The sequence below is a fragment of the Mercenaria mercenaria genome, chromosome 9 (genome assembly GCF_021730395.1).
Source record: "Mercenaria mercenaria strain notata chromosome 9, MADL_Memer_1, whole genome shotgun sequence".
Lineage (NCBI taxonomy): Eukaryota > Metazoa > Mollusca > Bivalvia > Venerida > Veneridae > Mercenaria > Mercenaria mercenaria.
The window spans coordinates 4024450-4038189 of record NC_069369.1 but is presented as its reverse complement, the minus strand read 5'-3'; the positions used below and the strand labels follow the sequence as shown (position 1 = coordinate 4038189).

The 13740-nt window shown below is 35.3% G+C and overlaps 1 protein-coding gene across 1 annotated transcript in view; it reads left to right on the top strand.

Moving 5' to 3' along the window:
• LOC123547654 (uncharacterized) overlaps positions 1-12888 on the top strand; it is a 28125-nt gene extending 15237 nt beyond the window's left edge. Inside the window, exons 2-6 of the mRNA XM_053551955.1 lie at positions 5481-5643; positions 7440-7654; positions 8828-9073; positions 10494-10535; positions 12000-12888. Of these exons, the coding sequence (XP_053407930.1) occupies positions 5481-5643; positions 7440-7654; positions 8828-9073; positions 10494-10535; positions 12000-12874 (1541 nt within the window). The 3' untranslated portion in view covers positions 12875-12888. The remainder of the gene's footprint in view (positions 1-5480; positions 5644-7439; positions 7655-8827; positions 9074-10493; positions 10536-11999) is intronic.
• Positions 12889-13740: the final 852 nt, after the last annotated feature.

Sequence of the window (13740 nt, the reverse complement as noted above, 5' to 3'; positions counted from 1 at the left end):
AAAAAGTGTTCCGATATATATCGGAACAGTTTTACTGTGCTAATATATATCGGAACACTTTTTTTCTTATGAAACTCCATAGAGATTTCCGTGTTGATATATATCGCAACAGTTTTGTAAGATATCAGCACAGTTTTGTAGTAATAATGTGTGTTACCATGTATAACATGCTGCAAAGATCAAAGGAAAATTGCCGCACTATGCGATAATGGTTGAATAAAACAGTTATTTATATAATTTCATGTATCACCTCCTTACAAACAGCTTAAAGTGTATAATACACGGAGGACATAAGGTACATGTATATATCGGAAACTAACCGTAGTACAATATCAGTCTCCCATCACAACATGCTTTAGCAGAGTTAAAGCTACATTCGTCAAAGAAATACTGGCCGTACACGAAAAAACCCCTTTGGAGGAAACGTGGATCCGTAACATGCGCGGAGTTTTTCAACTCCTCAGACTATTTCTCAAAATACTGAAATTACGGAATCTGTTCAAAAGCATGTTCATATCTTAAGATTATTGTTTCATTTTTACTTGATATAATGAGCGTATTTACATCTTTTCCGGCCTTATTTATACACAAGTATAACAATGTGTGAATTTGAATAGCATAAAGTAGATGTAACTAATACAGAAACTTGCGTAGAACTGATTTCTTCGCTACCAAATACTCATGAAAAATCCCGTGCACAAATTTGTGCTTCGCCGTGTTAAGATATATGTTCTCCGCTATACTACGTACCGCGGAGAACTTCAAATATTCTGTATTGCTAGACAGATCAGTAGAACAGACTAAGGACTGTTTCTTTGCACATTTACGACACTAAATGGTATGTCGTCGCGCTCCATTGTTTAAACATGCCAAATATGTCTTGCGGAAGAGTTCCATAAAGGTACAAATAATGCCGAATTATTCTGCACAGCGAATAACCAACCCAGAGTATGTGTAAAATAATCAAGACAGTTGCTCTATTTGACATTTCTTTTTAACAGTGTGTTTTTTTTATTGTAAAATATTTAATCAAAGTTCAAAGCGCTATCTCTCGATGCATACTGTATATGGCGCATAAAATTAAATTTGGTGTAAATAATATTATCCAAGCACCGGTCATGACATTTCCACGGTGTCAAGCCGTATATTATTCCGGCTAATCCAAGCTGATGAAAAATATCTAAATGAGGTTTATTTGTTATATGAAACGGAGGATGACCTAATTTATTTCCAACATTTTCCAATGACCTCTTATTAAAAAAAGTTCATTTATATTTGAATATTCCGCCTCAGTATATTCTTAAACCACCCTACCCCTAGGTTTGAAATAACAATAGAAAGATAAGTCATTGCTGACACCGCTTAATACCCCAGTCACACATACGGCGCGGATAGCTACGTCTAGCCACGGAAAGAAACGTAGTAATAAATATCGATCCGTACCTGAGCCGTACCTCAAAGTAGTAATCCGTATCAATCCGTACCAATACTTGGTCAAAACGTATTCAAGACTTATCCCAAACTTGCAAGTTTCTCCAAGTTTTGAACATGCACAAAGTTTGAGCGAACCGTAGCCATTTGAGCATGACTTTAGTCCAACTAGGTTGAAACTTATTCATCCGTAGTTAATGGTACTAAAACGTAGTTATCAGTACTGAAACGTACCTTGCCGTATTAATCCGTAGCTGAACGTAGTTATCCGAGGCATCCCGTACTAAAGCGTAGAAAGTTGCCAAGCGCAGTAAAACGTAGTACAATGTACTTATTCGCGTCCTGTATTTTTTTGTTCCCCGTTTCTCACCATTTTTCCCGAACTAAAACGTATATACTGCTTCGTACTTATCCGTGTTCGCCCCACCACAGACCAATCCCATCCGCACCGTACCTCAACACACGGACATATCCGTATGTGTAACTGTAGCTTAATACCCCAGTCACACATGCGGCGCGGATAGCTACGTCTTGCTACGGATAGAAACGTAGTAATCCGTATCAATCCGTACCTGAACCGTACGGATTGATACGGATTACTACTTTAAGGTACGGCTCAGGTAAGGATCGATACGGATTACTACGTTTCTATCCGTGGCTAGACGTAGCTATCCGCGCCGCATGTGTGACTGGGGTATAAAGGTAGAGAAATCCAAAGGAAGGTTTAACTTTTCACCTGTCCCGTTATTCACGTGCTGACTTAAACGTTGTAAATATATCCGACACGGCTTAAAGAGGCACCACAAAAATCTGTATTCTTTTGTATTTCCATGATGGTAATTATACCTGCTTTGCATGAAGAAAATGAAAAATAACAAGTAGCTAGTTACAAATTGACAATGACATAGATTAGGCTAAAGCAATGTGAGTAATGTCTTAACATTTTATTGAATTACTGAAGCAATATGTACAGAAATCAGTGTATTTAGTTAAATTTCAATCACATTTTGTTTCTACAGTGTAAGAAAATTATTCATCTATATTTTTTAAACTATGCTGAAAAGAGATTGACTGAATAAGTTTGCAGATGAAGTTATCAAAACACATTTATTCAGGAGTGGCCTAAATTATCCACCTTAAAGACCTGCTCCAGTCCTACTTTTTAACCTTAAATTGTCACTGAAAAAGCATGAAAATCCTGACTATGAACAGTGACGCCTCTCAAGATAGAGTCTACTTTATATAAAATTCTATATAAAATACCTGAGGGTTTGCATGCTAAAGTGTGGCGCGTGGACGTTAACTGTTACCTAGATTGTAATCATGAGTTGCATACACACAATGGAATTTGAATATCCGTGGATCAGGGCTTGAAAACTTGTAGTACAGATGTATATGTCACGGGTCGTATTTTTATACTGTTTTATCCTTAATAGTAACGTGCGCCGTGCATTAAGTCTTTTCCAGAGCGGGAAAATAATACTTTACCCTCGCGCATGCGCCAAATTTCCGATAGTGTCCGTCATATTTTTATTATGTTGTATTATCTGCTGTTTAATTGAATCGGGGCTTCTCGGTAATGTACGTAATATCAAGGATATTAACAGAAGTTCCCGAGGCAATTCATCCGCGTGTTTGTCCGTGCAGTTTTGTGAACACTTGTCATGTTTGTCCAATCGTCTTGTTTGTCTTACATGTTTCATTGTGTCTGAAATCATTAGTCCTCCACCTCTGATTCATGTGGGGAAGTTGGTAGTTACTTGTGGAGAACAGGTCTGTACCGGTAAAGAATCCAGGAACACTGGCTAGGTTAACTGCCCGCCGTTACATGACTGAAATACTGTTGAAAAACGTCGTTAAACCCAAAACAAACAAACAAACAAACAAACTTACATGTTTCAATGAGAGATAGAATGAGAGAAAGATATACATTGGTCAGTTCTTTTTTTCCTCTTTGCACTTTTCACCGCCAAAATCCTTCGGCCCTCAGTACAGTCTTTCTTCTCTTACGAGTAAGATGGAAAAATCTTAAATACAAATTCAAATTACATTGTATTTTGAATTTATTTATTTAACAATCTTCAGTTAATTCACCAGACGCTGTGGTAAGAAATATTTAGATCTATTGTTCATTAATTTTGTATTTTGTATTTCTTTACCCAACGCGTGAATTAATGTTTATGCAGTTTTGTATTATTTTATCTTTTTTATCATAATTGCTAATTTCATGGTATTATGTTTTAGGCTTTTTATGTAAAGGAATAATAAAGAGAGTAGAACCTACGCCGGGATTGCTAATATATTAAGCACTGTGACATATATTACCTGTATTTTAAGAGTGATTTCCATGAAGTTTTTGTGGATGAAAAATGTAGGTCACTAGGTCGTGGTGGGTCTTTAACTCGCTGTTTAAGTCATTACTAGACAGTTGAAAAACTAGCCATTTAACACGTTTTTCAATCTACCGCGCTCTGTGATCGTGATCGAAATTCACGTTCTACAATACTAGTACACTGTTGGCAATCACGAACGCTGTATACTAGTTCATGATATCAGTCCAATATACGTAATATATACGAAATTTCGATACGCCGACAAAAAAAAATGGATGAAAAAAGAAAGAGCACTGCAGAAGATGATCCTATTGATAATATCAACCGTCGACAAGTGAAGCTGACGCTTCAATCCATTCTGCAAATTTTAAATCAGTTGTAAAGATGAAAAGGGAATAACATGTATATGTAAATTAGCTAGTTTTAAATATGCTGTCATTTTGGTTTTCACCTTTCAATCAAAATTAACTATTGCGGACGTTCTTTATTTATTTTAAAAACATTATAGGATTTAGTAACCAAGTAACTGATATATTCAAATGAAATTATACATGATAAAAACTTATTTAGTAATTATACACACTACAATAAGGACTAAATTCATAAATTCACATGCGTTTATCGAGGAGAAGCTTAATTTGCAGTTGACTACCAATAAAAACTACATTTTTTTTTTTGCGTTTTCACGATAGATGGTAAGTTTTGTGACTACAAAATTTCGCGGACACACACTGGTCGCGAAAGTCGCTAATTTAAATAGCGTGAAACTATTTCTGGGTTTACAGAATGCATTAAATGGTGCCTTGAAAAACAACAAAAACAAAGAGGTTGACGTATCTTCTCTGACAAATTCGTTTAATAAATAAGTGCACATCATGGACTTTCTTCTAAATATGAGTATGACTTTGTATGTATTTACGTTTATGCGAATCTTAGAAATGTAGAATTTCACTTGGAGTGCTACAAAAATGTCAGGTATAAAATACTGAAATAAATTATAAAGTATAGTGAAAATGAAAAAAGAAAATAAGGATGGTTTTTCTACTAACCACAGAGTGTTCTTTGATTAGTTATTTACTGAAACACTTCTCATGAAGCTGTTCATATACATAATTCTTATTCCTCAAAGTTTCATGAATAATTATATGCCTTTTAATTATGCATTACAATGTTTTGATTGCTTAATTCTCTTCTCTTCCTAGCTATACCTTGCAGGCAATTCTTTAATTTGATCATCACGTGCAACATCACATTCTTCACTATAAATCGCATCCTACCAAACGATAAAGATTGTGAAAGCAGTTTGTGATAGCAACAGACAATTTTCTAACAATTTTCTAGTTGTTGGAAGCCGCTATTGATTATCAGTGACGGATGCAGCGTTCGGTTACAAGTGCAATAATGTTGTGCATTTGGAATATAATTGCATTTATTGGATTATATACTGTCTTTGGTATAGTTCCGTTCGTCGATTATTGAAACAAATTTGATACATCGCAAATTAATTAAAATAATATTAAAGTATTAACAAACCTTTAAAACATATATAATTAAGGTAGTTTTTAGGGGTGTTAATATGTACATTTGTACATATATCGAAATGAAAAATTGATAAAAAAATTTGTTTTTAACTTGTTTTCCACTGTTGATAAAACGTTTATTCGACAGTGATATAAGTAAATCATGATATTATGTATTTTGTACTATTTCTTTCAGCGGACGTAGAACCTGCATTCAATAGGCGTTATGCGATTCATTTAACTCAGTCAACATGGAGTCAGGGGCAAACAACTTGTAGAGAGAGCGGAGGCAAACTGGCAACTATTTACGATTATTCTACAGTACCAGACATATTCATAGAGGAGGAACACCTTTTAAGGTAAAGTGTTGCTTCGTTCCGCAAATTCTTCCATTTTCCACAAATTGCTGCGGGATACGACAGTTTTACTGTCAAACGTCGTGGTACTGGTAACATACATTTCTTTGTTATTAACAAACCAGCTATAGTATTAAAGGTTACTAACAGTCTACAGATAAATAAAGTTTGACTTATTTCAACACCTTCGAATGACCGTATCTCCATTTTCTCTATAGACATTAAGTATTTAAAAAAATCTGTAATAAGAGTCTTCGGAAGCATGGAATGCAATCAAGAAGAATATTTGATCGAGTCTGTTCATGAGAGGTAATGAAATTTGCAACACCTCTCACGCGACCTGGCGCCGGCTTAAACGGAACTCTATTACACATATATTGAATGGATTCCATGATTCCAAAGGGCCAGAAAATGTAACAACACTGAATCTAAGTACGGGGAGACTTTGGTTTAAGGCTGCATTTCATACAGACAAATAGTCACCAACTTCATAAAATATATCCGCTTGCTATTCCCCCATCATGTTGAACATCCAAAGCTTTGGAATGCCCTCCCAGCAAGCATCAGAGATTCAAGCTCACTGTCCGCATTTAAAACTCTTTGAAAACACATCTCTTTCACACATGTTATATAACATAACAAAATCTGAAATACTGTTGAAAAATGACGTTGAACCCAAAACGAACAAACAAACAAATAACAAAATCATGAGAGGTTTGTTTCGTGTTGAGAAAGGGACTGCTCTCCTTTAATAGTGTATGTAATGTGATTTAACGTTGAGCAAAATTTAAGGATGATCTTGTTTGAATTACTATTCCTTTTAATCTTTTATCAATGTATTACCATATATATATATGTATGTATGTGTTCTTTAATGTCTTTGTAAAGCACTTTTGAACGCACATATTTTGTATGAAAAGAGCGCTGTATATATGTGGTATAATAATAATGATAATAACATCTATGTTTGGTTTTCTTTTCGTGATAAGACTTTTTAACTTGTAATGTTCGTGCAGTACAATAGTAAATTGAACACTTGATAGACAGAGTGTAAATCGATACATTTAATTAAGCCATCTTAGTTATCAACATTTCATGGTTTCGGTTCACAACGTCTGCAAGCACGCAGAAAGTTCAATATTCGTACCTTTTTATTTTTGTGATTATTAAGAGGAAATATACCGTTTTATAGTTCGTTGGGTATTTTATAAATACACATTTTTGTAATTTGATAGCTCTCAGAATTTGGTGTACGTGTACGCGTACATGTATGTTTTACAAAAGATAATTAATACAAAACCACAAGCTCGCAACGATAGGTGTTGTCGTTCTATGTCTTATATTGTTATAGCATCATGGTCTTTTGGGATCGCTTTGTCTATGTAAGTCGAAATCAAGAAGCATGAGGGGTGTTGCACGTTTCATTACCTCTCCCAAACACACTCATTTAAAGCCAACGGGTCGCGGGGTCGTGAGTTAGATCCTCGGGCGGGACATTGTGTCTGTAATCATTCTTCATCCATCTATGATTCATGCGGGTAAGTTGGCAGTCTCTTGCGGAGAACATGTCTGTACTGATACAGAATTCAGGAACATCGATTAGGTTAACTGCCCGCCGTTACATAACTGAAATACTATTGAAAAATGGTGTTAAAGCCCCACAAAAATAAAATAAATAAAACCATTAAAACCGTCTTAACTATTATGATTTTGTCTGATTGTATGTTATGACTCAAGAGGATCTTCTTACAGGTTTATTTTACTTGTTTGTTCTCATATCTTTGAAATTACCGTTTCAGCAACGAAGACATTTTCTGGATTGGGTTACACAGGATTTTCGCAGACCAAAGCTACGTTTGGGATAATGGTGATAACATCACATGGTTCAACTGGAAACCAGGGATGACTGACAACGGGTCCACACTTTGTGTCGGTGCATCAAGTAGTAAACCGTACGCCTGGCATACAATGGATTGTGGGAGGAGACTTCCCTTTCTCTGCCAACGTACTAAAGGTATAACTTGTTACAGGTTTAGTTGAGAGATCTTTTTTTATTAAAATACATTTTGTTTTATCTTTTGTATTATTCCAAGATAAAACGATCCGATAAAATTGGCATATTTGAACAATGCCGCTTATGTATTCATACAAACAGGAAACTACCAATCTGGCATGTTATATATATTTTGTATTCAAATACATTTTCATTAAAAGAAATAAATGGAGACAGATTAAATTGAAAAAAAATGTGTTTTTAAACTGAACTTTCGGAAAAGATTTAATTTTTGTCGGGCCTGCTTGCGGAAGCGAAGACATAGTTGTCCAAATGATTGTTCGGTGTATGTGCGTGCATGCATGCGTCCGTCCGGCTTTGTTTGTCCGGAACATAACATTGACACTCATGGAGCAATCTTGTTTATATTTGGCATGAGTGTTAACCTCAGTGAGACGGAGTGTCAGGCGCAAACCTCAGGTTCCTATTTCAAAGGTCAATGTCACAGTTGGAGGTCAAATGTCATGTCAGATCTTATCTGGCTCATAACTTTGACATGCATTGAGGAATCTTTTTCTGGTTTTTATTTGGCATGAATGTTTAACTTAATGAGACAGGGTGTCATGTGCAAAACCCAGGCTCGTGTCTCAAAGGTCAAGGTCACAGTTAGGGGTCAAAGATCGTTTTAGAGCTTGTCCAGGCTATAACTTTGATAAGTATGAAGCATTTTTTTCTTTGGCGTAAATGTTCACCACTATGAGACGGATTGTCGTGCGCCAACCTCTGGTACCTATCTCAGAGGGTAAGGTCACACTTGTGGAAGAAAAGTCATTTTAGAGCTTGTCCGGCCCTAACTTTGCCATGCATAAAGCAGTCTTTTTTATTTGGCATAAATGTTTGCCTCAATTAGACAGTGTCGCATGCAACTCCCAGACCCCAACCTCAAGTTCAAGGTCCTACTTAGAGGTCAAAGGTCAAAACTTGGTGCAGCTCCCTTTATCCGGGTTGTAACTCGACTATAGATGGAGATGTTCTTACCTACGAAGATTTGTTTGCCGCAATCAGTCCTTTTGACAGCTGGCGGCCTCGACATGTTGCCCGTGGGCATCTAGTTGTTAGTTACAGGCAATGACGACAATTGTTGCCATAGTTACACTACGTAAATTGAGTTGCATGGTTATGTACATATTTCAGGGGACTGTCGGTTTGTCGAGTTTGCAAATATGACTATTCAATCCTATAATTACATATACTTGTACCACAAGAACGTAGAGCATTGTAAGAACGTATGTGCTGTGGAACTGGGAACCAGGTGCCGATCATTTGACTACTACCCGGTTGATGGACGGTGTGAATTCAACACGGGAGATAGATGGACGTTAGACCAGTATTATAGGTACAGGCAAGGCTGGGTGTACTTCCATTACACTTGCAATTTAGGTATGGCTGTTATTGGTGGCAAGTACATTAACTTATTGCATGGCTGTTACACTTATCACTGTTATAGTCTATCTGGGTTATCCAGATTCTTTATTTTTATTATCATACTGTTTCGATAAGAACATACTGATCGCTGTTTTATTTACAATGTAATACGCTTGACGGTGCAATCTTTCTCCGACACTAAACGACCTCGTCAAGGAAATAAATGATATTGACATTGGTATCCTGGTGGGCGACTGTGATGTGTCGCTGTTCATATAGGTAGATGACATAGCCCTTAAGGCGGACTCTGAAGAAAACCAACAACGTATGTTAGACACTATACATGAATGATGTGAGCCCTGGCACGTGCTCATAATCACTGACGAAGTCGAAATGCATGCACCAAACGCGTATACTTTTCTTTTAAAATTGGAAACATTATGCTCAACATAACTGATCGACATAAATACATAAGGGTACTTTTCCATGAGAATGACTTCTCATACAACAGCGACATACTAGCTAAGGGGGTGGTTGGGAGGGGTCAGCAGAGCACTAGGGGGTATTATAGACAAGATACACAACCTGAAAGAACTTGGATTCAAAGCGTTTGAAAATTTATATCAATCATGCGTTATTCGAATCCTAGACTACTGTGCCTCCGTCTGGGGAAACAGTATCAAGCATTAGATAACATCCAGCATCGTGCAATATATAATCACTTTTTAATGTAAAAACGTAATGAATGTTATATAACAGTGCGTAAAATTTTAAGGGGAGCAGTGGACTAGTCATTAAGATGTGCGCCACTCATCCCGGAGGTCGTTACTGGGCCCTTCTCATATAATATCATCAGTACTTGTTTTGTTTTCTCGTTTTTTTTCCAAATAAGTTACTATAAACTAAATTTAACTCTCTACTAACGTTTCCTGAAATGCTTAATATAATGTTGCATGGATTAAGTATGAGTATTTCAAATGTTTGTCAAAACTATTGTATTCTTTAGGTTAGAACTATTTTGATAAAATAACATTTTATTATGTTTTTAAAACTAAAACCTTTTTTCCATCTCGAAATTCCAAGATTGCTTACGTTGTAGCATACAAGCTGAAAACGAATGAGAAATCAAAACTGTTAACTAAAGTCTTTAGGTTTAGTATAAAATTTGAATTACGGTTTCAACATCTTTATTCATGTATGAACTATTTTTTGGTTGCCTGCAGTCTATACAATATTCAGCATTCTTAAGAGTTTTGTTAGATGGCCTTCTTTGCTGAGTGTGGTTTTGACCGCGTTGCTGTGCTCGTAACTTTAAGGCATTCTACTTTTACTGTATGTTTTTGTTAGTACTTTCAAATACGGACTTGGCAGTCTTGACACGGCAATGCCACATACAACGAAAAATATGCTTTGATTGCATCTTTTTTATTTTCAGGGGAAGTAATTGAAGTTTCTGTATCACCTTCACCGAGTCTTGGTGAGTAACCACGTTAAAAAGTAATTTACAATACAGATAAAGCTACTATTACATATTTCAAAAGGAGATTCATTTTATTTTTGTCACTGCGAGCGAAGTAATCTGCTTTTAACATTAAGAATGTAATATATCTTGTCATTAGGTTTGACTCAAATTTTTGAATGGTAGCAGTTGATAGTAGTTCGTGTAAATTAATAGTTTAGCTGCAAAAAAAGCAAACTCTCATAGGTTGAAAGTGTACATGGTCTTCTAAAGGTAATCAATATTGTAAAAAGAAGGAAAACGTAGATATTTAATCGTTTTTTTTCTTTGTGTTACTCGTAAATGTCTGTGTAAGCGATAATTCTATCTATTTATCTAATATAAACTTAAAACAATTATAATATATCGCCGGGTCCCTGTTGCCATTTCTCTCATTCTCTCATATTCAAGCAAATATAATCAACAGCGAGTTTTACGACGGTTTCATACAAATTTTCATATGACTTTATACCAATGGAATAACTATGAGCAGATATTAACAAAGTTTGTAGTAACCGTGGTAGCGGTGATGTTAAAATATCTTATATCTTGCTTTTTTCCATAAAATCTAAAAAATGTTCTTTTTTACTTTTCCTGTTTCGTGTACAGTCAAAACATTTTATTTTTAAAGTAAGTATATTTATTCAATTTTCATTTTGAATATTTGAATATTACTGCTAGGTTCGTTTCCATGGTAACATTAATTTAGTTTATAATAATTGCTATCTGTTTGCTGAAATATAAAAATCCTAGCATAGTAAGTACATGTAGTGTATAAGATTAAAAATTTCAATCAAAAATGAAAAATAGGTATTATATGCATGGCTGGTGATCTATATGTATCCTGTAATGGAACAGCTATTCAATCAACATCTTCAGTCAAGTACCTTGGTGCTACTCTTGATAATACCTTATCTTGTGAAAATATGGCAAGTAATGTTATCAAAAAAGCCAATGCCCGACTAAATTGTCTTTATAGAAAACGCAACTTTCTTACAGACAAACAAAACAACTGAAAAGTAAACTTCAAAATAAAATAATAAGGTCTCTTTTTATTCTTGAACACAGAAGAAAAAACGAAACATTGTACTTCATGATAAAATTGAATACTATTGCTTTTACTGTTTTTAATTAATTTCTGTGTTATACCATGTAAAACTACATGTATGCTGAAATTAGTTATAATATGTCAAGTATATTGTTCAAATTTCCCAACATCTGCCTCTAGTTGGGCATGCGCAAATTAAGATTGTATGGTATAGTAAATCCTTTAAATATAACCCCTCCTTTGTTTTGTCTATAGGAATAACTGCTAGCAGCTAAGGTAGCCATTTTCAGCATTCGTAATATTAGCACTTTAGTAATGCTTGTAAACCGTGACGTTTAATTGAAGAAGTGTTCAATAGGTAATCATTAATATCAATAAATCTTATGTTTATACAGGTTGCTTGGAAACAACGAACGTGTATGTAACACACGATATATATTCCTCATTTGTTGTCACCATCACACACGAAGTTTCTGCAACTCGTGACTTTCCAGTCACTCGTGACGTCATAGTTACATCAACTCATGTAGATAGGACGACTGTGACATTGACTGAAACGTCAACCCACGTGATTTTGGCGTCACCAACGTTCAGTTTTCCATCTACTTCTGCAGCAGAAGATCCGATTGAAGAACTGAAAGAAATAGGCGAAGTAGCAGTAGAACGAAAGAAAACTTTGAAGAAGATTAGTGTTGATGATAGAAGGCCGTCTGCTAAATATGTTGGTTACGTTGCAATTATTTTCATGTCCTTGGTTTTCGGCTCTATTGTGCTATTCGATATGTTATCATTATGCCGTTATCGAAGACGTTGCTGCAATGTGAAAGAAAATAAATCAAAATCGATTAAGGGCAAAAGAAACATGAATGAAACATTTGACTGGACCAAAATAAGAGCCCGAAAAGAAAGTGACATGGAAAGTGAGGAAGAAACGCCTAAAATAAGACAACGGAACGTTGGACAATTAAATGATGAATCTATCACGACAAATGACGAAGAGGGTCCAACCACTAGTTATAAATCTGACTTTGATAAGAAAACTGATCACAGGTCAAAAATGATATGGAGACCTTTCGTTTTGCACATGGGTGACAGTGGTATAGACGGCTCGGATTTGAGTTCTAGCCCGAGTAATAGTGACAGCTGCAGTGATATCTTTCATTTTCAGTACTTCCTTAATGAACACGATAACAAACCAAAGGAAATAGACCCGCAATGTAACACTGAGGGTGAAGAGTCACGCTTTAGGTATCAGATAACTAAATTCTAGTTTAAACTATTGGTGTAGCGTTGAGAAAAAAGAAAGTCTTTAACGTTTTAACATATAAGATTATAACATTATATGTTTATAATGCAATACAACATAGACATTTTTGATACAGTTTGCAAAGAAAGTTCGTTCCGGTTAAGAAGTCATTGGTTAGCTTTTGCGTTTGTATTGTTAAAAAAATGTTTAAAGATCTGACGTAAAATGTTGGCTTTAGACATAATTAAAGAAATAAGGCTTGTTACTTTGCATAAGATGAGTTTTACTGTATAAAATATACAGTTAGGATTTTCTGTATCGACAAGATATCAACATATCAGCATTTCACATGACTAAAATCTATGCATGTCTTTGCTGTGCTGGTTAACTATATCAGTTAGAACGAACTTTCCTTACATCTTATAGTATTTGGCGGAGGTTTTTCACACATAATGATATCATGGAAACAAAATATCACAATCATTACCATATTTTGTATCATACCTCTTGCATGAACTATATAAGAAATAATTTATAGCAAAACATTGCTTTATCACACGATGGGCGGTTATACGTCGGGCATAATAATTTCACGAGGGCGCAGCCCGAGTGAAATTATTTCGGACGACGTATAACCGCCCGAGTGTATAAATAGTGATAAAGCACTGTTTTGCTAATAAATTATTTCGATTCTAATAAGTTTTTTATTGTAAAATTTATATCAAATATGATGGAACTGTTTCTTCGCGCAAGCATGGCGCCAGTAGTAGGTATTTGTTAAAACACGCCAGGACCGGAAAAGGTAATACGTCTTGCGGCAGCATTCAGTTCGAGCGAAAATTATTGCGAATTATTCAGCAAAGCGAATAAATAATTCAGTATGTGTATAA